Here is a 23,439-nt window from a genome sequence, read left to right as displayed (position 1 = left end):
GCGACCGCAGCTCGCGCGTATCATCCACCTGCGTCGGCTCCTATTGGCCGGATCCGTCGTACGGCGACAGATGGCGCTTCAGGCGCGTCGCGTCGTAGATACGCCTCATAACAAGTCATCGTGTCCAGATTGCTTCCTATTTGTCCGTAGTGGTCGGTACGTATACGCTCGTGAATCGTGGGGAAGAAGAAAGCCCAAATCGGGACGAGAGTCTCTCGCAGCAATATCCGCCGAGATTCGCGTTCGCCCAGCATCGCCGTTCGAGCCGTCGCGTGATTCGCGACGCCGATCGAGTAGTCGCGCCCGCATCGCCGCCGCGACCTTCGGAAACGAGGCAGAACGAACGGCGAAAAGTGACGCAGCACCGTATGCACCGCGCGTGTCGGTAATCTCTTTCCCTTTCTCTCTCTCTCTCTCTCTCCCTTCTTCCCATCTCTCTCTCTCTCTGTCTGTCTCTCTTTTTCTGTCTCTCCCTCTCCGACAACGGTGTGTCAAAGTTCCGACCGCTGCTCCTCGTCGTCGTTGTCATCATCGTCATCATCATCGGTACCTGCGATGGTATCGTCGATGTAGGTTACAAGAAAGAAGCGACGAACGATCGGGCTGCCGCTGATCGGCTGGGAGTGTAGCGAAAGCGCGACGAGACACTGCTCTCGAACGTGCGCCTCCTCCGAGGAAACGGTATCGAGTGCGAGCGAGCGAGCGAGAACGAGATAGAGAGAGAGAGAGAGAGCGCGAGGGGACGAAGTGCGAACATTAATTTCTCCCGGATCGCGGTGAACCGTAGCCAGGAAGAGGAGCCTGGGATAATCGCTGCCGCGTGTCGTCGTCCCCCCGTGTAACCTCGACAGCGGAGCTGTCATAAATGTACACGTTCTACGTAGACTGCGCGATCTATGCTCGGCCAACAGCGAGCCGATCCAGCGGAGGCAGTGAGTGATCGTGCCTGACGCGCGACAGTGAATCGACGTTAATCATCGTCGCGCGACAGTGTTGCGCGCCTGTCGTCGTCCTCATCGTCGTCATCATCATCACCGTCGTCTCCACGCACCGTCGTCCCACAAGCCGACAGTCAGCCAGCCAGCGTACGGCGTTCCTATTTAACGGCGAACTTCCTGACCCAAGCAGGTTAAGCATACTCTCTAATACCCGTGATTCCCAACTTGGCAGGTGTCCGTGCTCTCTCGACCGAGAGCATGCGTGAGAGAGCGAGCGAGCGTACGATATAAGAGAGATAGAGAGAGAAAGAGAGAGAGAAGAGAATTGCTAAATTATCCCAGAGATACAAGAGAGAGAGACAGCGCGCTGATGTGTAGTAGGAGAAGCTAACAGGAGGATGTTTACACATCCGAACGGGCGTCGATAGCGCGTGCACCGTGTCACCGAGACATGTTTCCCTGGGAGGAGAACAGCGTGCTCTAGTTTTCCAGGGGAGTCCGATATATATTTCGAATTTCCTTGCTGACGTTTCACGGGCGGTGACAAGTGCTCAGGGCTGTAACAATCGTGGCGCATCGTTCACTCCCTTTATTCATCTCTGCTCTCTTTCTTACTCTCTCTCTCTCTCTCTCTCTCTCTGCCACCCGTTCGCTCGCTCTCTCCCTCGCACTCCCTCCGTTTCTTCACGATCTTTTTCCGCTATCTCGCACCATCTCTCTCTCTCTTTTATTTGCACACATACGCGCTTGCGCGAGTGTACACACGTACACGCACGCACGCACGCCATGTACACGCACATATATACGCGACATACTGCTCTCTCTCTTTCTCTCGCTCGCTCGCTCTCTCTCTCTCTTTCTTTCTTTCTTTCTTTCTTTCTTTTTCTCCGTTCCTTCTTCACGGTGCATCGATGCGCCGTTTTGAACGGTTTCTCATGATTTTTCGACAATAGTCGCTCCAGCCAAGGTTACTACGAGTGTTACCGATGACGTAGATGATCCGCGAATTTTTCTATCGCCGTGAACGCACAGTAGAATATATAACACACCGAGCAGTCACATAGAGCGCGCGAGCGAGCGGAGCTCGTCGGCCCTTTTCACGAGCGTCGCACGAATCTCGTGATTTGTCGTAAAAGCCGTCAACCCGCGGGTGCATCGCTCTCCCCGCGAGCGTTGTTCCCGTAGCTCTCGCTCTTTCCCCCAGCCCGGTTGATGAAACGGCCGTTTCAATCCTGTCGGCGATATCGCCTGGCTGAGGGAAAAGAGTGATGCGGGAAATACGCATTTGCTCGCGTTAGTGAAGACTAATTGGATAATATAATTAACAGTGCTGGGGTCTTAATGGGTTAAAAAGACTGCTCCTTGTTTCCCAAATAGTCAGCCACTTTGTCGAGGCGGTGAGTTCGTAAGTAATCGCTGATCCTCCCGCGACTTCGGTCAGCTATTATCCTAGCTTAATTAATCACCGTGCGAATTAGGAGCGCGACTCCGTTTCCGGTTCATTTGTCTCAGATCGCCGTCCCCGGCCATGTGTATGCGTGTGCATTTTTATGCTTCTTTCATATTTCGACGTATGCTTCTTTCCACTTTCGTCCTGCAATCTGTATTTTTCTGGGGATATCCTTATCTTATCACTCGCGCATTCGTATTTCGTGAAAGTATCTTCTCCCGAAGTGATTCTGCCCCCTTACATGTTTTGTGTGTGACAACCGTTTCCAGTCGACTCCTCTCTCCGAAGCCGGTTTTTCGGTTTTTTATCTGCTTTACTTTACACATTTAGTTGGAATGCACTTGATAAGCAAAGTACTTTGTAATTTAATGACGTTAGAATTGCCTAATTAATGTGTGCATGAAACAATGTCTTATCTGCCGTATAAAGTTTCAGTATAAATAGACACATTTATCTGTTGAATTGGGCTCTAGCGAGCGACTACAATTGAAAATTATAAGATCTCGCTGAAATACGGATATTGTTAATTTGAAATTTCCTCTGATTACACAGAATCACCGTAAAATGTATTTGTTTTCTACTGAAAAATAGATATTTGCAATAAGAACGTTGATCAGCGAGGAAGTTTTATTTGTTCTATGCCATGTACATGATATGAAATGCTTTATTAGAAAATGTCTTTTATTTTTATCTAACATTTTTAAATCTCCTTTATTTTTATCTAATCGTATCGAAGATACATATAAAGTTACATATGTACAGGGTGAACCACGCAACGTGATCAGCTTAGTTTGTTTTGCTGTTAGTGGACTGCTTGTAAATTTTTTTGTCCAATATAACATGGTTTAAAGTGAGCTTTAAGATGATCTCAATGCTCCCTTGAACCATGTTATACTAGACAAAAAAATTGTCAAACAGTCCAACTGCAAGATGAATCAAAATTAAGACATAAATTTTGCTTCTAGGTGATCATGGCGAATCGGGGTACAGCTCAAAGGCCAAATGGATCGACGCAAGGAAAAATCTGTCAGTTTAAGTTAGTTTTACTTGGCGAATCAGCAGTTGGGAAGTCGAGCCTTGTTTTAAGGTTTGTCAAAGGACAATTTCACGAGTATCAGGAGAGTACAATCGGCGGTAAGAACAATCACAATTATTCCTCGTTACTTTTGTATTTAGCGAAGCATAAATAAATTCGCCCATTTTAGTTTTTCAATAGAGCCATAAAAACCGTAGGGTCCTTAAAATATGTTTTCTCTTGTTTCAAAAATAGAAAGCTCATCACATATGTGGTCTGTTCTTTTTAGCTGAACTGGCTACACTAGTTCAAAAAATTTACATACACATTGAAGTCTGTGAAGCGTACGTATGAGATTTTCATGTTTCATAATACATGATACATAAATTTCTTGAACTAGTGCAACCAGTTTAGCTGGAAAGAATGGATCAATTGATGCAGCAAGCAGAAAACTTTGTTGCTTATGCGACAAATAGATTCATGTATAAATATATATAATCCTTGTGCATTAATTTTTTTATATCGTTTTTTACATTGTTTAATAATTATTTTTGTTACTTTTCTCTATACTCTCTATATTAATTATTTTCACTACATTTCAAATGTTATTACTTCCAGCTGCATTTTTAACGCAAACTGTATGCCTGGATGACACAACGGTAAAATTTGAAATTTGGGATACCGCGGGGCAAGAGCGTTATCATAGTCTTGCACCAATGTATTATCGTGGTGCACAAGCAGCCATTGTTGTGTATGATATAACAAACCAGGTGGGTTAATTTAACAATTCATGTGAGTATTTAAGAGGATGGTTAATTTAAAAGGAACCATTGTCCTTTTAAATTAAAATTATAATCAATTTAACGTAGAGAAATAGTAAAATTTGAAAATAAGATTAAAAAAAAATAGTTTGTAGCAGAAATAAATCTATATATATATGAATATATAGCTGCATAATACATAATACATACTGCACTAAATACATATGCGTTCACTTTTTATTCGATCAGGATACATTCTCGCGCGCCCAGACATGGGTGAAGGAATTGCAGCGCCAAGCCAGTCCAAGCATAGTAATAGCATTAGCTGGAAACAAAGCAGATTTGGCAAATAAAAGAGTCGTCGAATACGATGAAGCTCAAACATACGCAGATGAAAATGGCCTTCTTTTCATGGAAACATCTGCTAAGACGGCGATGAACGTCAATGATATATTCCTTGCAATTGGTGAGCTACTTTATTCCTTCTTAACGCTTGATTTTACGCAAGTAACGTTAATTTTCTTAAATTATAAATATACCCGTTATTTTTTTTGTTCTTTTCACAAGTTCTCAGCTGAATAATTTTTTTTTGCCTTTTCGCCTCTGAAATGTACATTTTGTGCTTGATAATGCACACGTACGATCAGAAACGCTGTTTCTGTCTTGTGTTACATGTTATCGTTAATCAGAATGCTTGCTAACTGGTAATTCTATATCTGCTGATAGTACGTTACACAGCGAGAGAATCATTTTTTGGCAAGTGTTAACATCGAAAAAGTATCGAAATATATTTACATAATTTTTCTTCACATAGCAGCAAAACCTTGACAATGTTAAGTAGCAAAATAATCTCTTCTTTTTTTGCAGCTAAAAAACTTCCGAAGAACGAACAATCGGGAAGTGCAAGTACGAGTGGTCAAGGCCGTCGATTAGTTGAGTCGGATGGGCAAAAGGCAGCAACCGGCAATTGCTGCAAGTGATTATCTAAATCCGTATGTGTCTCACAATATATTCGTATATCTATTTTTACATTATTTGAATATACTATCTTTAAAATTTATTAAATTAAAATGAGAAACAGAGAGAGAGAGAGAGTGAGAAAGAGAGAGAGAGAGAGAGAGAGAGAGAGAGAGTGAGAGAGAGAGAGAGAGAGAGAGAGATAAAGATAGAGAGACATTTATTCCATTCTGAGGAGCCCAGGAAATATTTGATATGCCTAATGAATGTGTTATGAATCAAACACGTTCGGTGTAATAACATATTCACATATTTTTATAAATATTAAATATATACAAAGAAACGAAAGAGCGATCCAACAAAAAAAAAGGGGGAACGGGAAAAATATCGATTTGATATTATGTAGAATAGATATTTGCACCTTGAAAATGCTTTTAGCGGATTTTTTGTATTAGTATCGTACAATGGGATATATAATAGTAGTTATAAACAGTTCGGTAGATTATATCTCTTGTTATGTTTAATATTTTTTTTTATTTAGCATATATATTCAACTCGGCTCTTTTGCCTTCTTTATATTTATTGGAATATAAAGGAAATAGGCCGAAATGTGGCAGGCTGGGGCTAAATAAGGTGAAAAGCGCGAATTGAAAGTAAGATCTAATAATCGATAGTGTATCGTGACGCGCAATGACATAATCAATTCTGCACGAACAAAACGAAGTAAAAAGAAAAGGGCAAGAAGATATATTGATACGTAATACTGTCGAAAGACGACGTGCGTTAATATATAGCAATTCATGTATATGACCATCAAATTTATAATCCGCATGATATAAATATATCTACAATGTTTTGCTGTACAATATATTTAGCTAGGCATTGGCAGTCTCTTGTAATGAAAAAGTGGTTCACGTCAAGTATATACGTGAAGAGGAAATCGTTTTAAAATTTATGATATTTCCATCTCAATGATGTATCTGTATATTTATTTGTTCTTGAAAGTTTTTCTTTAACAATTGTTATATCTGTTTGAACTTATCCGATGTATTAACTTTTAATATAGCAATTCTTCGTATGATCAAATGAATTCCTTGCAATAATTAAATCTATAGCAATATAATATTATTTCTTTGTTTTGCTGCATTTAATAATATTATACGGTTTCGTTGTTATAAATCGTTCCTTTGTTCCTTGAGTAGCGATCCTTTCGTATTCTTCTAGTATATATTTATACTAGATTTAAATATAAATATTGACGTTACTGCGAAAGAGCTTTGTTAAAATCAAAGACTATTATTTGTGCATGAAAAAAAAGACCGTAGTCCATGTGATACGAAATGTATCTGAAAGCATATTATTATTTTTCTACTAGTATTCTCTCTCCTGTGTTTTATTGTATATTATTAACGGTTGATAGATGCATTATTCGAAGATTCGAGATAAAAAGGAAATTAGCACTAAGTATGCCTTAATTGTAGGCATATCGTAGTGTTTATACACACAACAACAACAACAACACATACACACACATATTATATATTATATATAATGCTACATACACATACACACATGTTTGTAGATATTATGAACTTGTAAAAATTCTCCTCTTTCGATGGATTATCCGTTTCCGACTGACAAAGGTGCTATATGAGAATACATGTGCATGATGCATTATGCAAGCTTGTGAAAATTGTTTCTTGTGATTTATGGTATCTCACACTCCCATCCTGTGTGCAATGATTCTTATATATTTGGATTATATTTGAAAAATATGTTATAAGGGGCATAACAATAGGATGAAGAAGTAAAGCTGTTTAAAATTATTGCAAAAAAATTCTCAGGGTATATAATCTTTCCTCCACGACATACATATATCTCTGATGTCATTGTATTTTAGTTATATATTTAATCTTATTTCCACACGATGATATATTCTGTTGAAAATAATATAGGTTCTATATTCCTATGTATAGAGAAGTTCTTGACATTTGCCAGGCGAATAAAATGTCTATAGTAGTTACATCTTATGCATTGTAGATACTCTACAACAAATGTAATACAGTACATGATGGAATTGTACGTTCTGACTTATTTTCCTTTATCGTCTCGTTACACGTATACACACGTAACGGTAAAGATTATCTTTCGTGCATACGTTTGTAAACAGTACATTAGCATCACATGTTTGAGCTATCGGCAACAACACTTTTAGTCACAAATACATACATCTATTCCGCTCATAAGAACCATTTTATGTTTCTATCGAGAAATTAGTTATTTTCCAGAGATCCCTTGAATTAAATTAGGTAAGTCTTGAGTAAATTGTAAATAGCATAAATGCATTATTTGTGCGTATCATTTCGCGAGAATTCATGTCACGAGATGTAACTCGTCGATGGAATTTTATACTATCACTGTGAAAAAAAAGACACCTGTCGATGTGTTATTACTTATAATTACATGTTATAAGTAAACCTGCCTTCATGCATATTTAAAGCAATACTGCAGTAGACGCACTATCTATTTCTGATTACAGATATGTACTATAATCTACAAAAATAGGCACACCATAAGTGTGCCACAATGAATTTGAGAGGAAGATACACACACTCCTGAGGGGAAAAACACTATACAGAATGGGAAGTGAACTGTGCACGGGACATTCGCAAACATTTGCTTGAGTGATTGACTAAAAGCCTGCGTCTCAATGTAATCGACGATATATCATCTATTTTGAGTATCAGATCTTTAAGAGGTGGTAAAAGAAACAAAAAGCTCCCATTTGTAATTCTAGTAGTGTAATGTGGGCGGTGTTCGTTATAAATATATAAATATATATATATATAATAAAACATATATATATATAAATATATATATATATATAAAAATATACACACACACACATTATATATTATAAATCATATAGGTAAATATGATTTATGTAATAAGTAATGTGCTCTAATGATAATAAATAATAATATTAATAATAATTAATAATAATACCGTTAATATTATACCATAAATATTGATAATAACAGTACGTCTAAAATATGCAACATCTAATGAATTTTTGGCACGCAAAGATCTTGTAAGATAGGAGAGGCTATTCCTGCTGCTATTACTATGTATTTTCCTTTCTTAGTTTGTAACACGTATAATATTTCTTGCTCTAAAATATATTGTATATTAATTTTATTGACAACTCATAAATGAATTATAAATGATCACACAGCAAAAAGGAATAAACTTGTGAATATTGAAAAAATGGCTCTTCATAATTGCCTATTTATTCGACTAGAGTTCTATCTATATAGAAAGATGGTTCACTTGTACAAATTTTGATAGTTTATTGCTTTACATATGTTAAATGTGTATGCGTTCATATCTCCGTTCATGTAAAGTACTAATAAGCATTGGAAAGATATTAACTCTATTTTGTCGATACGTCGTCCACTTATATATTCACTTGGTATGTATATACATATATCGAATTTTAATTAATATACTTCTGCATTCAGTAAATATGTTACGTAGCGTTATCTACGTTTAATCACGTTACGAAATGTCCAAGTACAGTATAGAAATGAGCGACGTATTTAACAAGTCTGATAAAACGAATGCGATAATAGATATAAAACAGCAGCTTTCTATCTGAGTGCACAATACCGGATGATAAAGCGATTTCACTCAGGAAAATACGCTCTGAGCCTGGATCCGAAAGCGATGTGGGTTACGACGATATATATGCGGACCTTGGAAATTTTGACGATGTACCAATGTCAACGCAATTACGCGGTATCTTCTTCGACATTATGTGTTCCGAAATTAATAACGAAGCCCCGAAGATGTAACCTTACATGAGAGAACAGCAAGCTGGGAAATTTATTTCGCTATTCCTCGGTAAACGTGCACTTTACTCGAATTGTTAAAATCGCCAATAACTCCTAACATGTGATGGAAAACTTACATCCTTTATAAGCAGTTAACACGCAAATAAAATGTCTGTTGTAATTTATTGTATTTATATCGCACCTACCAATCTATATTTCACACATCTTCTTTCAGAGGGGAAAATTCTACGCGATGTATCGTACGAGGATGGAAAAGCAAGAGATGAGAAATCGGGAGACTCGTGGAACTTTTGTGGCAAACTTTTACATTTTTCAAGTATAAATATACATGAAATATTTCATGTTCTCTTACGTATATATATATTATAATATAAAATATATTAGATTCTTATTCCAAAAATACATATTATACATGAGATAATTTAGAGTTCATAGAGAGAGAAACATAATTTTCCAATTTTTAATTTATATTTCAAAGAGAAACTATTCACCGATCGTCATATTTCAACAGTCCTAGAATTAATGCCCTCGACTCACCGTTTTTATCTCGCAAACTATTGGAACACAGCTGAACACACAAATATTTCTTCGAGCAAGCTTTCCTATATACCGTTATGGTAATTAAATATTAATTTAGAATATACACACACACACACACACACACGCGTGTTAAAAATAATACAAATATATGTTCAATGTGTATTTGCAATAATTCTAGGATCTATCCGAGTGTGTAGATATATTCGCACCAAATGAAGCTAGAGTGATACTTGAATTCTTCCGCCAAGTATATCTGGAAAATCTTGTATTGTTGCATCTCATTTACACGACTCATTATCGTATCGTTGGGCGATTTGATAATCGGCTATAAATAGATACGTTTGTACAAATCAGATTTTAGAGAAGAAAACGTCTATTTCTATCTGAAACCAGGGTATATTCGACAATACAAGATATAAAATAAGATCCCATGCGAAGGAAATAAGACACGGCACGAACCAACATACATTGCATTACAAATTTGACACGATTGACAGTATTCAATACAACGTCGAACTTCTCACACGCTGTTTCTTCAGTCTTTTAATCAAAATCGAATTAAATCTTTTCTGGATCGAATTAAAGCTCTTCTTCCTTATTTACTCGTAGAAGACTGGTAACCGTAATCGCGGCTCTCTTCCAACGAAGTGTCGGATTCCGTCTCGTTGTTGAAGTGTTGACTCCACCGTTGATGGCTCTTCCGCACCTCGTTTGTTAAATCTTCCATTTTGGGAAACCACCACGAATCGCCCGAGATCGATCTACATCGATTGGTCTTGATCGGTTCTCTATAACATTTCTGAAAACGAAGTATATTTTATAATGTTATTTATGTTATTATTTTATAATGTTGTATATTATTTTATAACGTTAAGGAAAATGGAATCGTCTATATAATATCCTAATTATATTAGGAGTATAAATACAGTCTGTTTAGTAAGAGCGTGTCCGGCATAACTCGAAAACCATTTATTGTAATGAACTGAAAAAAAATACACAAAAAACATACCATTTGGTAAGAACCGTGATGTTTTATTATTAATAACTTATCCAGTCGCTTCCATTATCAATAATTGCCTGGCATTTATAGACAATTAATGCCCGTCGAGATGATGTGTTCCTCAGTTCACTTTACATCTTACAGATGGCAAAAAGTGGTAGATTTGAACGACAGATGCTTCAATTGAAACGACTGTGCCGTTTCTTTCGTATTAATAAATATGTTTTCAGACAAAAAAAACCGCGAGAATTTATTTATACTCCTGAGGTTTATTTTTTTGTTCCTGCACTGACTGCACCAGTCAAAGTGTGCGTTCCGATATTCACTGTCAGTGTACTCCAAATCTATAGTTTGTGTTATATATATTATAGATTTGCAGTACGGCAGTGAATATCGAGACGCCTCCTTGAACTAGTGCAGCCAGTGCAGGAACAAAAAAGAAACTCTCTGATATATCATGAAATATTCTCTACAAGTACCCCAACCTTGTATACATTTGTGTAGCTTGAATTTGGGACTAGACCTGTGCCTGCATTTTCATTCACATCCGATGGCGAGATGTAACCGTTGACAGGCACTCTCTTGAAACTCCCACCGCTCAGTTGCTTGTGCGTTCTCCTCCGTTTGGCCAGTAAATTAATCCGTTTCAATTTCTTCATCTTGAGTAGCAAAATTCTAAAAAAATGAGTTTCGTTTAAACAGACAGATATATAAAGGACATGCATGTATAAAGGACACTGTAGCAGGAAATTGTATTTCAAGTACATGTAAATGCACAAATCAATTACTTGTTCTCAAATGCAAGTTGCATTATATAACGTTGCTTGTTTTCGAGATTCTTAGTTAAGTTTTCAATATATCGTTTCTGTTGGTCCATGTAATCCCGTATGCATGAAACTATATGTTGTGATTCCTTGCAGAGCTCCGATCTGCTCACAGCTGCCTCGGTTAAGTCAGCTGACATGTACATTAGAGATCGCTCTTTCAAATAGCACTCCTTTTCCAACTCGAGCAGAGATTTACGCATACTTTGTAACTGTAATGAGAGTGAGAGAGAGAGAGAGAGAGAGAGAGAGAGAGAATACAATAATTCAATACTGAATTCCAATAAATGTGATATAGATCATATTAAATCGAAAAATTTACGTCTACAGCATACCAACGATGACAGTTAACAAAACATCTGAATTATTATTATTATTAATTATGTTTATTATTATTTATTGTTATTATTATTATTATTATTAATTATGTTTATTATTATTATTAATAATTATTATTAATTATGTATCCATAAATTAAGAATGAGAATATATCGTGTACCTCAGTCATACATGTGGAATTATTTTCTTTAAGTGAAATGTTCTGCCGGCCGAGAAGGTAGTTTTCATCCATGTAAGTCTGCAATTGTTGATTCAATCCACAATTTGTACTTTCAGCCTTCACTAATTTCTCCTTTTCCTCCGCAAACTAAAAATATTAATAATTTTATATCTCATAAAACATATAGTTATGACAACAGTTCATTTATAATTTTTCTCAACATTCTCTAGTATATTTGCAATAAAATTATTAAATGGTACACATACCTCTTGACGTATAACATCCAACTGATCGGCATAATTTTTGCACTTATCTTGCAGTTGGAAGAACGCGATGTTCTTCGACGTAAGTTCCTTTTTCGTCTCCTCCAGTTCTCCGCTCAGGCTATTTGCTAAATCACGAAGACTAATCACCTCATTATCTAAATTTGCAATTTTGGAGCAATAATTTTTCTCCTAAAAACAACACGTACAATTTTAGAAACTAACGCACGATAAAATTTCTATTATATAACAATATTTGTACCATAATCATTAGCGATTCTTGCGAATCAGCTTCTCGCGTTGTTGCTAACAAAAGTTTATCTTGAGCCTTATTGAAATCTTCAGTTACTCGCTGATAATTATCTTCCGTCTGGCGCAATTTTAAGCGGGTCTCTTTGAACTAAACAAGTTTCCAAGAGATTAATTATTAAGTATGTAACATTCTTAACAAATTTTCAATAAAACATTATATGCATCTCACCTTTTCCTTTAACTGAATGATATTATCTTTAGCTTGATTCTCAATAATACTATTCTGACTTTTTAATATAGAATTCTCATTCTGAAATGCAAAAGCGTGATTAACAAATACATATTGCTCTCTATTAGTTCTAATATGCATTAAATATTAGCACAATTAACGGTATACACCTCAAGTAACTTATAATCGGCCTGCAATTTAACCATACAATCAGATTTCTCCCGAAATAGAGTTTTCAACGAGTGTATTTGGTCGCATAAAATACTCAGCATTGCGTGCTCCGATGCATTCAATTGGGATAAATCATCCTCTACTTGTTGATTCTTCATGAGAAATCTATTCCGAAGCGCTTCAAGTTCATGAGATTGGTTCCTAACGATTTCCTCCTTACTAGTAATTTGGCCATTGAAGTTCTCAATCTACAAATTTTTTAAACAACGTTAATAAATTACAGTAATAAATATCAGTTATTTTATTGTAATCACCTCTCTCTCTCCGTTTTCCAATTGTGATACGAGTTCTTTATATTCGGTCTCTTTCTGTTTGATATGTTCTACTTTCCTTATCAAGTTCTCAGTTTTCGATATGTGATGTTGCAAGTCGGTTTTCAGTTGTCGATTCTCACATCTTAAGTCGCATTCAATATTCTTCATCTTCTGCAATTCTTCCTTTAATCGTTGAATTTGACAGATATTCTCCATCTCCGCCACTTCACCTAAGACGTCAAATGCTTGAATTGCACTAACATTCTGAAATTTCTGAAATTTCGATTCATTTTTTTGCAGATCTTACCTGAATATCTCCCCACATGTGATACACAGCGTGAAAAGTACTCCAGATCCTCAGAATCGGTGCTCTTCTCTTTAGAATATATCGCGCACGAACAAGCACTATTGAAAAATTTATTTCAATATATATCTGTAGAATATATATATGCGAATAACGACAAGTTGAAATAAAGGGGATACGTTACTCTGACTGTTCTAACTTCTGCTCGGTACAACTGATCGTTTCCTTCGTGTTTTCGCATTCACATTTAGAGGTATTCTTTGCCTGTACGAAATATCCCATCTGTAACAAGACATATTTTGGAAAATCGAGACAAACGCTCCACCATCGACATGGATAAAACCAAGTAATATAAATTTCTAGTAACGTACCTTACACTTCAGCGCTTGAAAATCCTTTACGTGACCATGTATTTGTTCCTGAAAAAAAAAATGAAAAAATCGGACAATGTGGCTTCCATAAAAGATCGGTCTCCTTTTTAGAGAATCTTTAATACGAAATGTATATAATATTACCGCTACTGTAAAAGGCATGCTACTTGTTCGTTATGTCACATTTATTTATTGAAGGTGTACACGACTATTTTAACTATTTCGGTCGGTGCTCGTGCAGATTGTTTAAAACATGAAGACTATACCATACCTGTATTACATTCAAAATCGAATAATACATCGTATGCAATATAGTAGCGCTCAAGTATTTATCACACTCCAGAGAACGAATTCTTCTATGCAGACTGTCGATAGCATCCCGTTGCAGGTCCAATAACAAATCCTGGTTGGTTGCCTTTACGAAACACAAGGAAGTATATTGAACGTATGCATTAATTATTCTACAATCCAGAAATTTGTTCAGTAATTTCCACATGAATAATGTCTATACGTACCTCTGTAAAACACTCGTTGTACTGCTCTTGCGTCTCGTCAATGCACATCACCAATCGGCGAATAGTCTCGTCTTTCTCGCAGAGCTGCAAAAGTACTCGAATTACATTTATCGCAGCGTTCGTCTTCTTAGATTCATAAGCGGACAACACTCACGTACAGTACTCGTACAATGCTTTATGTTATCGTGTTAATTGCATAACGGCCACAGCTCGATCATCCAGGGCACTTTGTTAATCCAAACAGCGCACGTTGCATTTGTACATGGCACAATGTCTCGTCACTTTTCAAGTACGATATACATACATATATATGTACACAGATACGACCAATGTCACGAAAACATCAAACGATTCAACGTCAGTGTCACACAAAAAAATTAAACTGAGCACACGCCATGCATGATATTCGTTACATTCGTTGCATTGGCAATGTCGCGACGGTAAAATTATCAAAGGCAGAGAAGAATATAATAATAGTAATAGTCTGCACCTTCGACGAGTCATATTTTTAATAATCACTGATTGGCATTATTTACAACTGTTGTCGCAATCAATATATATATATATATATATTCTGGCGCGCAAAAAAAGCTAAATAGCAATTTTAGTCTATTCATAATTCACATTTAAACGTCATGCACGTTTCTACGACTGAAAGTTGAAGACGATATCGTGGGCCTCAGTTCACTCACATCACTCATCGCCTTGTGTCCCATTTGGTCCAAGTTTCTCTTAGCTTCGACGACAGCATTTTGTAAGTGCCCGATCGTTTGAATTTGAAGTTCATTCTACAAATTATATCGCAATGCGGAGTGTATATCTTATTAAACAGTTGAATGGGAATGATAGAGAAAAGGCGCAAACCTGTTTCAGCAATTCGTTCTTCTCTCTCTCGTATTGTGCGATAGTAAGGCTTTGCTTATCAATCTGTAATGAGATGTTATTTCATATTTCTAATAATATAATATTGAGAAAAGGACATACCTTGGGATTTTGTTCTTGACAAATAGATGAACTTTATAATACTTGCTTTTATAACTCAGACATTGTTTAAAAAGCGACAATATGAAATACTTGCATTATTCACTTAAAAACGCGCGTCATTATACGACAGTTAAAATTCTAATTAAAAATTAGAAAGCATGGCACAGAGTAGTAAATATAAATTATTATGACTACGAATAACGCATTATATAATATCATACAACTTTTTCCATAGCTCACCTTCTCTTGTAGTTTTTGATGCAGATCTTTCACTTCGGCTTGGCTCATTTTTAAGGAATCTTTCTGTATTTGTACGACTTTCTCCAGATTCTCTAACTGCACGAAGAATTTCGGCCGTTTAAGTTATGCTTGATAACACGAGTGCCGTATTTTTCTAAATTAATGCAAGAATGTAGATAACAATAGACGACAACTCACGAGTTTCTCTTTGGAGTACACGGCACTTTTCAGCTTGCTTAACTCATCAGAACAGGTGTCCAGTTTTTTTCTACATATTTCCAACGTCTCTATCAGCGTCACAACAGATCTTGTCGAAACGGAGGATTGAGGCGATTCATCGCATATCTGTAAATAACAATGTTACATTTATAATAACAGGAAAGAGAGAGAAAAAGGAACGGAGTGATATGTACAGACCAATCTTTTAAGTTCACTTTCTAAATCCTGAACCGTCAGTTTTGCAGACTGCACTGCATCTTGCAACGTTTTGAACCAGTGAGACACATTCTGCAGCAAATGAGCGAAAGACAGGTCAATATTAAGATTCTATTTACAAGAATTGATGGGCAAATGTCTGTGATTGTAATCTAATTAAGAGTCAAACGGTACCCGTTGAATTTATGTAAACAATAGTTACCTCGTGTTTGGATGGATAGTCGCAACGTAAAAGCGTCTCTTCTGTGCCATGATCCGTGCGCTTTTCCATGAAAATAATATGTTACATTATAGCAAAAATGTATAAAGAAACAACTATTTAAATATATATTTGTACGATTAATCAATTGTGATATTACTTACGAAAGTATTTGAGATTTCGGTACATTTCTTAACTTCTTTTGATTCGTTATTTAGACTTTCTCGCAGATCGCTCTCTATTTCTTTCTGTATTCTGACCTAAAAGTCGGGATTGCGAGATTAACACAAGCACGTAGATAATTTTGAAGATGTATAAAAAATTAATCAAGTAAGTAAAGTAATAAAGTAAAATAAAATAACTTACGGTATTCTCGAGTTCTATTATTTTTTTCCTCAATTCCATATTATCTTTACTCTGACACTGCCTGTAATTTTCTGCCTTCGTTCGTACGTTCGTCAGTTCCTTTTCGCTAGATTGGATGCTGTTCTTCAAGAAATTATTGGCTTCTTGTTTACATTTTACCTGTTGCGAAAGAATGTAGCTATGTAGCTCGAGAAGTAAAATACACGCCGTTAATCGAGCAATGTTGTAATCACCTCATGCTGCAACACTCTAATTTGATCCTCCAAATCCGCCACGCGATTTTTCCACTTGCTCAGCCTCTCATCATATTTCGCTTGACACGCTTGCTGTAAACGTATGCATATAATTAACATATAAATTATCAATAAATAATTTACGCGTAACATTTATTACATATAATCATATCTAATTTTATAAGACACAAATCAAAGAATCTACATATTTACGTACCTGTGCCATGCTAAGTTTCAGATCGTCGTATTCTTTTCTTAATTTATGTAGATCTTCTTTCGTTTTTATTACATCATTTACTTCCTGTAAGATAGTACATATGTATAATTTTACATATATAGTTGCATTCACATATCATAAGTTAAAAAAGAAAAAAATAAGTTGTTACAGTAATCGTACTGGTTAATACCTGATTGTTAAAGTGAGGGAACTGCTCCTACAACACGATAACATTCATCGTGTTACTAATTTCTATATCGGTCTATATACTTATTATATTTTTAAACGTGAAAAATACGAATACACAACAACCTTTTCTTCTTGTTTCGTGGAGAGGAAAGTTTCCAAGACGTCCTGCATTTTTGTATGCGCGCAGTCGACTTCCTCCTCGAGCTTAGCCAATCTGCTCTCCTTCACGCAGAATATCGTTTTCGCAGCTTCGTTGTTCGACACCTGCACGGATCAATGTGCAATTGGAAATGTATAACTATGGATAATATTTTCTTTCCCTCATATTTGAGCGAATGTAGCGTTTCCTCCGAGATACTTACCACTTCGTCAGTCTTCTTTTGTAAATCTTTTAAACAACAATCTATAGCATACAGCTGACTTTTTAATTCTTTTAGTATCGATGTTACACAACCGCCCTGATAAATAATATTAAATATATATAATTCGGCATATTTTAAGATAACGTACATTATTTTTCTGTATTTTCTTTACCTGAGTCTGGAAGGACTGCAAATTAGTCAGTATTTGCTCGACTTCTTCCGTCACCGCAGTCAACAAGTCTATGCCGATGCACGCTTCCATGTATCCGGGTTCATTGCATCCCTGAAATTGATTTTAAGTTTCACACACGCGATGTAAACCGATTGAAATGATCGTTGGATAAATTTAATCACCGAACCTGTATATTTTCTCGCACGCCGCTGATGCAACGAGATAACTCCGATTGGCTGAGATTAATTTGATTTTTTATATCTTTCAGCTTAATTTTGCCATTCGCGATTCTTTCGCTACGTCTCGATCTCTCTTCTTCCTGACAATAATAAATTTTCAAATTACAAGTAGCAACGATAGGATTCTAATTAATTTTTTACTTTAAGATGCCGCCGTTATGTGTTAGTAATATGCATCGCACACAAGCGTATATATATATGCATGTGTTTTGATATATATTCTAGTTTTATTAATATCTTCGTTACTTGTAATTCTAGTCTATTGATGGCTTCTATTAGCCCTTCTCGTGTTTTCGCTAAATAACTTTGTACACTAACGACCACCTTGTTCAAGTCTTCATACTGGAAAGAAACGGTGTAAGTCTTGTTACTCTTGATTCTTTGCTCTACTGTCTTCGTGAATTGGCATTAATCGTTTAGAAACACTTTATATCAATTTATTTATCGACTTAGACGTACGTTTTGATGTCGCGAATTAAATGTCGAAACAATGGTGTTTATCTCCTCTCGGATATCTTCTGTTGCTGCTTGAGCCTCCACAGTGCATACCCTGAATTCTTCCATCAGTTTGAACTGTCGTGCACTATTTACACTTAACTGTGAACGAAGAAAAACATTAATTTTACAGCATAATATGCGAAGTGGTGTAGACAAAAATAATGGTACATACGCATGACAAAAAATATATTAAAGACATAATCTTACTTTGACATTATTAGAGTCGCCGCAACCGCAATGGCACTGATCTTCTTCTTTCCTTATCTAAGGAGTAAAAAAGGTAACACGTTATATATATGAGATACGTAACTAAAATAAGACCAGAATAACTACGTTCATGAAATAGTAATGTTATTTTTTTCGGAAAAATACAAGAAATTTACATCTGTTTTTAAAAACAACCATAATAGCTTTATTACGTCAAAAATTAATCTTTTCTTCAGTTTTTTTTTTTAATTATTTTCGATTTTTCCTCCGAGTTTAGTTTTTCTAGACAAACAACATTATGAAATAATTAATAAATAAAACGGTTTTCTTAATTTTGCATACATACCATGCAATCGTAAAGTATAATTTCTTTCTCTCTTTCTGAATACATCTTGGTAATAATTTCAATGCAGCTGCCTAGCTTATCCGACATGTCGCTTGTGCAAAGTCCATTTTCATTCGTGCAACTATCAGATATAATACAACTATTCATCTGAAAATATATAATATATAAATATATTCTTTTGAAAAGTGTTCTACAATATAATTCAATATAAATACTTACTAATAAGTTAGTGCAAAATAATCAAATAATATTAATAATCAACTATACGGATCAGAATGCAATTTTCTGTCCTTCAGATATTCTGTTCTCTTTCACTCTGTTACAATTTTAGAAATAATACGCTGCTTTTCTTACCTCAGCAGTCTTATCGGTCAATTTTTCTACAAATTTCTTCATTTCCAGTTTTAAATCGGACAAAATCTCACATTCTTTCTGCACGTGCACTTTTGTACTATTCAGGAACGATACAAGTTCACCCTGAAAGAATAAAATCACTGATATAATGATACATAATATAATGATACATAATACATTTTCAAGATAAAAATAACATATTCCAAACCAACCTTTTTAGAATAACGTGTAGGATCTGTTGAAGGCAAAGTATACATCTGAAAACAGAACGTATCACGAATTCAATATCACATTACAAACAATGCGTATACAAGTTCACGTTTAATTCGAAACTTACTTCTGGATTACTTGTATCAACGCGGACCTTCTGAGGAGACGTGTCCTGAAAAATTATATTAAAAAATATAAATTTGCAACGTTTTAACATATAAATTGAATAATTGCATTCACTGCATAACATTTATTTTATCATCTTATTTAAAATTTATATTAGTCTTGAAAGCGAGGCAATCATGTTAATGTGCGCGATATTTTATTCTTTGCGAATAATATCGTGGAATAAGACGACTATCTTAAACGCATTAATAATACTATGTAAATCATTAAATACACGTGTGCGTATGGATTCACTGATTTATTTATCAAAGAGAAAAGATATAAGTATCTGAGAAAAAGAATTTAGATTATTTCTTAAGACTGTTAACGTCTTTAAAAGATCTGACGCAGTTCATTCTATCTTGCAGCTAGCTATTGTCTTTACACGGCGGCGACAACTTTCTAATGGCCTGCAAAATTTTCTTGTCGCTATTCTTTGAATATCTAGGCCGATCGGTTCGAGTAGTCGCATCGTTCCGAGAGTGCCAGTTATTACTGAGCGATCTGTCCTGTGACGTTGCATTCATCATCGATTGATTTTTCGACGATTTCTTGCGACTTAATTCATACTTAAGAGCGTCTCGCTGCGTATATATACATATAAAGAAAGTTGTGAAGATTCTATTTCAGCTATATTAAGCGGGGTCTACAATCAGAATTTAAGGCGTAAGCCTTAAGAAATTGACCAATCGCAGTCGATTATTCTTCTCATATTCGACTGTGATTGGTTAATTTTATTAAGATTATTAAGATTTGTTAAAACAACTACTGTAGACCAAGGCTTAGCAGTAGCAAGATCGTACGTATGAGGACAAAAGACGGGGAAACGGTTTCTGCAAGTAGAGAAATAGTGTAAGAATTTATCTCCTACCTCTAGAGTTAGTTCTTTTAATTCCTTACATATTTCTTTAATCACATCATTCCTCAGATTATTTCCTATATTTGCATGGCACTTTTCATTCTTTAGCTCAACAATTTTTGTCATCACGTTTCGTGTCTCCGCAGCTTCCTGAAACCGGTAACAATATATATGTTTAAATACAACGCGTAAAAACTATAGGTTGGATATTTTAACGCGTTGAACCAACCTCCTCCAAATGAGCCACTTCCGCCTGCAACTGTTGCACCTTCTTGCACTCCTCTTCGAGTTGTTTTTGTAGATTGTCTGCATCAATATTGCTTTTGTGAGTGTGCACCATATACTTTGATTCGACTTCCTGAAGATGTCGATGTAAGCTTTTGTTTTCTGTATCTTTTGCAATTAACACACTTTCCAGAATGTCAGGCGTTAACATAATCTAAACAATATGAATTTTAAAGGAATCTCTTAGTCTTATTTGAAAAAATGTGAGAACTATACGTTTTGCTAATAAAATGTAATTAGACAATTCAAAACAGGTTATAAAAGGTAACAAAAACGATTATCACGATAAGAAAACTATTCTTTCCTTTCTTTAATTCTTATCTATACTACAACATGATTGCCTCCAAATTATTATATAAAATTCGATATTTGGATATCGAAACTTGTCAGATAAGTTTTTGTTCACACAATAATTAAAAAAAGCAAACTTACATCGCAGTCCTGATTAGAAGCGATTGTCAATGGATGACTAATAACTTGACTTGTCTTCTTAGAATGCTCCCTGAGTTTATCACAAAAGCTCTGAAGTCTAGAAGCATATTTCTTGACGGTCTCATCTTTCACTGATAATTTTGTTTTAAGATCTTCTATCTTTCCTTCCAGTTCCACTTTAGATCTGAAAAACATACACCCATGTAAAAATGTACATTATATGTATGAAAATATGAAATATCTATTATATAAATCGTTATCATAAATTTTTAATGTTAACACCATTTTTATAACAAAATATGTAATAGAACAAATTTATTATAGATATCTACAGTATATTTCATACCTAATCATTTTTTTCTCATTTTCCTGAAGCCGCTCTATTTCCAAATTCAAAGATTTGATCTGTTCAGTGTCTATCTGTTCCTAATTTAAAGATACATTATTATTAAGTATAATATTTAAAAAATAATAGTACACCAAAACATCTTGCTAGTTATGCTCAGCAACATACTAAAAAATCACTAGTACTATGTAGATAAGAAAACTTTGGAAGTGCAGTCAACTCCACTGAATATGTGACAACTAATGATTTATTCAATATCGATATATATGCACATGTGTGTGTATCTGATAACAGTTAATTTAATAAAGGATGCAGGGAGCAGGGGAAGCTTGCGTGTTAAACATACAGTAGAAGCGTTGCATCACGTACTTCTGCTTAACGGATAATCTGACTTTTGTTATTTTCCGCGCTCTACATCTAAAATAAGTCTGAGCTTCTTGGTTGCGTTTATACACATATTTACCTGGCTACAGATACAGCTGTAATAATAATAAGACAAACTTCGTTACTAAATATTTGGCAAGAATACAAAATATCTTTCAATTGTATAAAAGTATTCAACTTACTCCAGTGGTGGGAGTGGAATATCTTTACGTTGAATTTCAAAAAATTTTATACCCTCAAAGCTCCAGACATTTTGGCAGTGTGCACGTCGAATCAACTCCAATAATCCTCTAATATCACTCTGCAGATATTCTATTTTTTTAACCAAAAACTGCTCATCTTTTTGCAACTGGCTGACACGATTTGACAGAATATTTAGAGTCTGTAGTAAAAAGAATCAAATGAATGATTTGTACATACATGGAAATATGCTTATATTTTATTTATCACAAAACTATTGAAGCAATTTAACGAAGCTTGACACATTCTTACTTCTTCAGAATGATTTGATCTTGACAGATTATCTTGAACTATCTGCGAGGACTGTTTTAATTTTTCTTCCAACAGTTTAACTCTACTACAAGCAGCTTGCTCTAAATCCTGCACTGTTTGTACTAGCATGGCATTTTGGTCACCTAAATCCTTAATCCAGTCATTCATTATCTGCAGTTTCATCTATAATAAGCATAATCTTTGATCAATGTTTTAAATAAACATTTTCAATTTGTGGTTTCAAGCTCTTAAAATTGTTATCGTAGATGTACGATATAAAAATATAAAATATAGTATCACACGACTTTTATACAATAAAAATAAATATTGCTTACGGAAACTCGGTCAAATTCGCCGCCGGACTCCCCATCGATTTTCTCGATGCGACTCTCGTACAACTTACGGAATTCATCGAGAATACGCAGACCTTCGGTTTCGCCGCAAGGTTCACCAGTGCTGTTGTCGATCGCTTTGCAGTTTTGGTCTCGTTTGGCCAACGTCGAAATGCTCACATTTGCAGAGCCTGACAAGCTGGCACTGATCGAGTGCATTGCTCCACACAAAATTCAACGATTATAGATGTGCGCTAAATAGATTAATAGCCTCCCTGCACCCGTTTCGACGGAAATGCGCTTAAAGTAAATATCAACACATTATCTCGCCATTTTAGCGATCAGCACGTCACAAATCCACTGACGAATTGAGGTTAAGGCCGGGTCATGTTTGACCGTAGGATCGATGTTCGACTTTTTGTTCAGAAATAAACCGTCCGCTCGATATTTCCCAGCTCTACTTATTCCAATGCCATTAATTTGTTTTAATTTGACGCTATTAAATCTCATTATTATCTAACATTACTATTAAAAAATAAAAAAAGCCGTCCGATTCGTTGAGTCGTACCACTTGAAATACAGGTTCGTTCAGCCAGTCGTTGAGTTACACTACGACCTCGAATCTTTTGCAATGGC

At 35.6% G+C, this 23,439-nt stretch overlaps 2 protein-coding genes across 9 annotated transcripts; one reads left to right on the top strand and one right to left on the bottom strand.

Annotated features, from left to right (window-relative positions):
- The first annotated feature begins 55 nt into the window (after window positions 1-55).
- On the top strand, window positions 56-8,016 carry LOC106746752 (ras-related protein Rab-5C). Of its 7 annotated transcripts, none has more exons than XM_014623729.1 (7): window positions 946-1,128; window positions 2,316-2,343; window positions 3,354-3,522; window positions 4,022-4,173; window positions 4,414-4,630; window positions 5,032-5,156; window positions 7,661-8,016. In XM_014623729.1, the coding sequence occupies exons 3-6, from the start codon at window positions 3,360-3,362 to the stop codon at window positions 5,142-5,144; spliced, it is 645 nt and encodes a 214-aa protein (XP_014479215.1). In that variant the 5' UTR covers window positions 946-1,128; window positions 2,316-2,343; window positions 3,354-3,359; the 3' UTR covers window positions 5,145-5,156; window positions 7,661-8,016. The 7 variants fall into 7 exon arrangements, with proteins under 7 accessions (XP_014479209.1, XP_014479210.1, XP_014479214.1 ...); XM_014623727.1 differs by having other exon boundaries at window positions 1,042-1,128; window positions 2,267-2,335; XM_014623726.1 differs by having other exon boundaries at window positions 1,042-1,128; window positions 2,267-2,343.
- Window positions 8,017-9,388: 1,372 nt separating this feature from the next.
- LOC106746749 (centromere-associated protein E-like) lies at window positions 9,389-23,391 on the bottom strand. Of its 2 annotated transcripts, XM_014623718.1 has the most exons (44): window positions 22,807-23,391; window positions 22,472-22,654; window positions 22,162-22,361; window positions 22,059-22,074; window positions 21,596-21,675; window positions 21,250-21,433; window positions 20,762-20,971; window positions 20,545-20,682; window positions 19,636-19,680; window positions 19,511-19,555; window positions 19,299-19,421; window positions 18,945-19,091; window positions 18,599-18,655; window positions 18,353-18,490; window positions 18,140-18,235; window positions 17,842-17,973; window positions 17,655-17,765; window positions 17,483-17,578; window positions 17,244-17,384; window positions 17,122-17,148; window positions 16,932-17,015; window positions 16,715-16,807; window positions 16,482-16,640; window positions 16,280-16,375; window positions 16,119-16,178; window positions 15,899-15,988; window positions 15,680-15,826; window positions 15,482-15,577; window positions 15,122-15,184; window positions 14,950-15,045; window positions 14,258-14,341; window positions 14,014-14,157; window positions 13,743-13,790; window positions 13,556-13,653; window positions 13,375-13,472; window positions 13,068-13,297; window positions 12,753-13,001; window positions 12,583-12,663; window positions 12,364-12,501; window positions 12,105-12,293; window positions 11,839-11,985; window positions 11,304-11,551; window positions 11,001-11,190; window positions 9,389-10,314 (listed from the first exon to the last, which is right to left on the bottom strand). In XM_014623718.1, the coding sequence occupies exons 1-44, from the start codon at window positions 23,020-23,022 to the stop codon at window positions 10,111-10,113; spliced, it is 5,517 nt and encodes a 1,838-aa protein (XP_014479204.1). In that variant the 5' UTR covers window positions 23,023-23,391; the 3' UTR covers window positions 9,389-10,110. The 2 variants fall into 2 exon arrangements, with proteins under 2 accessions (XP_014479204.1, XP_014479205.1); XM_014623719.1 differs by lacking the exon at window positions 18,140-18,235.
- Window positions 23,392-23,439: the final 48 nt, after the last annotated feature.

The sequence above is a fragment of the Dinoponera quadriceps genome, unplaced genomic scaffold (genome assembly GCF_001313825.1).
Source record: "Dinoponera quadriceps isolate SergipeBrazil2010 unplaced genomic scaffold, ASM131382v1 scaffold1565, whole genome shotgun sequence".
NCBI lineage: Eukaryota > Metazoa > Arthropoda > Insecta > Hymenoptera > Formicidae > Dinoponera > Dinoponera quadriceps.
Note: the sequence above shows the minus strand (reverse complement) of the source record. Positions and strands in the feature narration are given on the sequence as shown.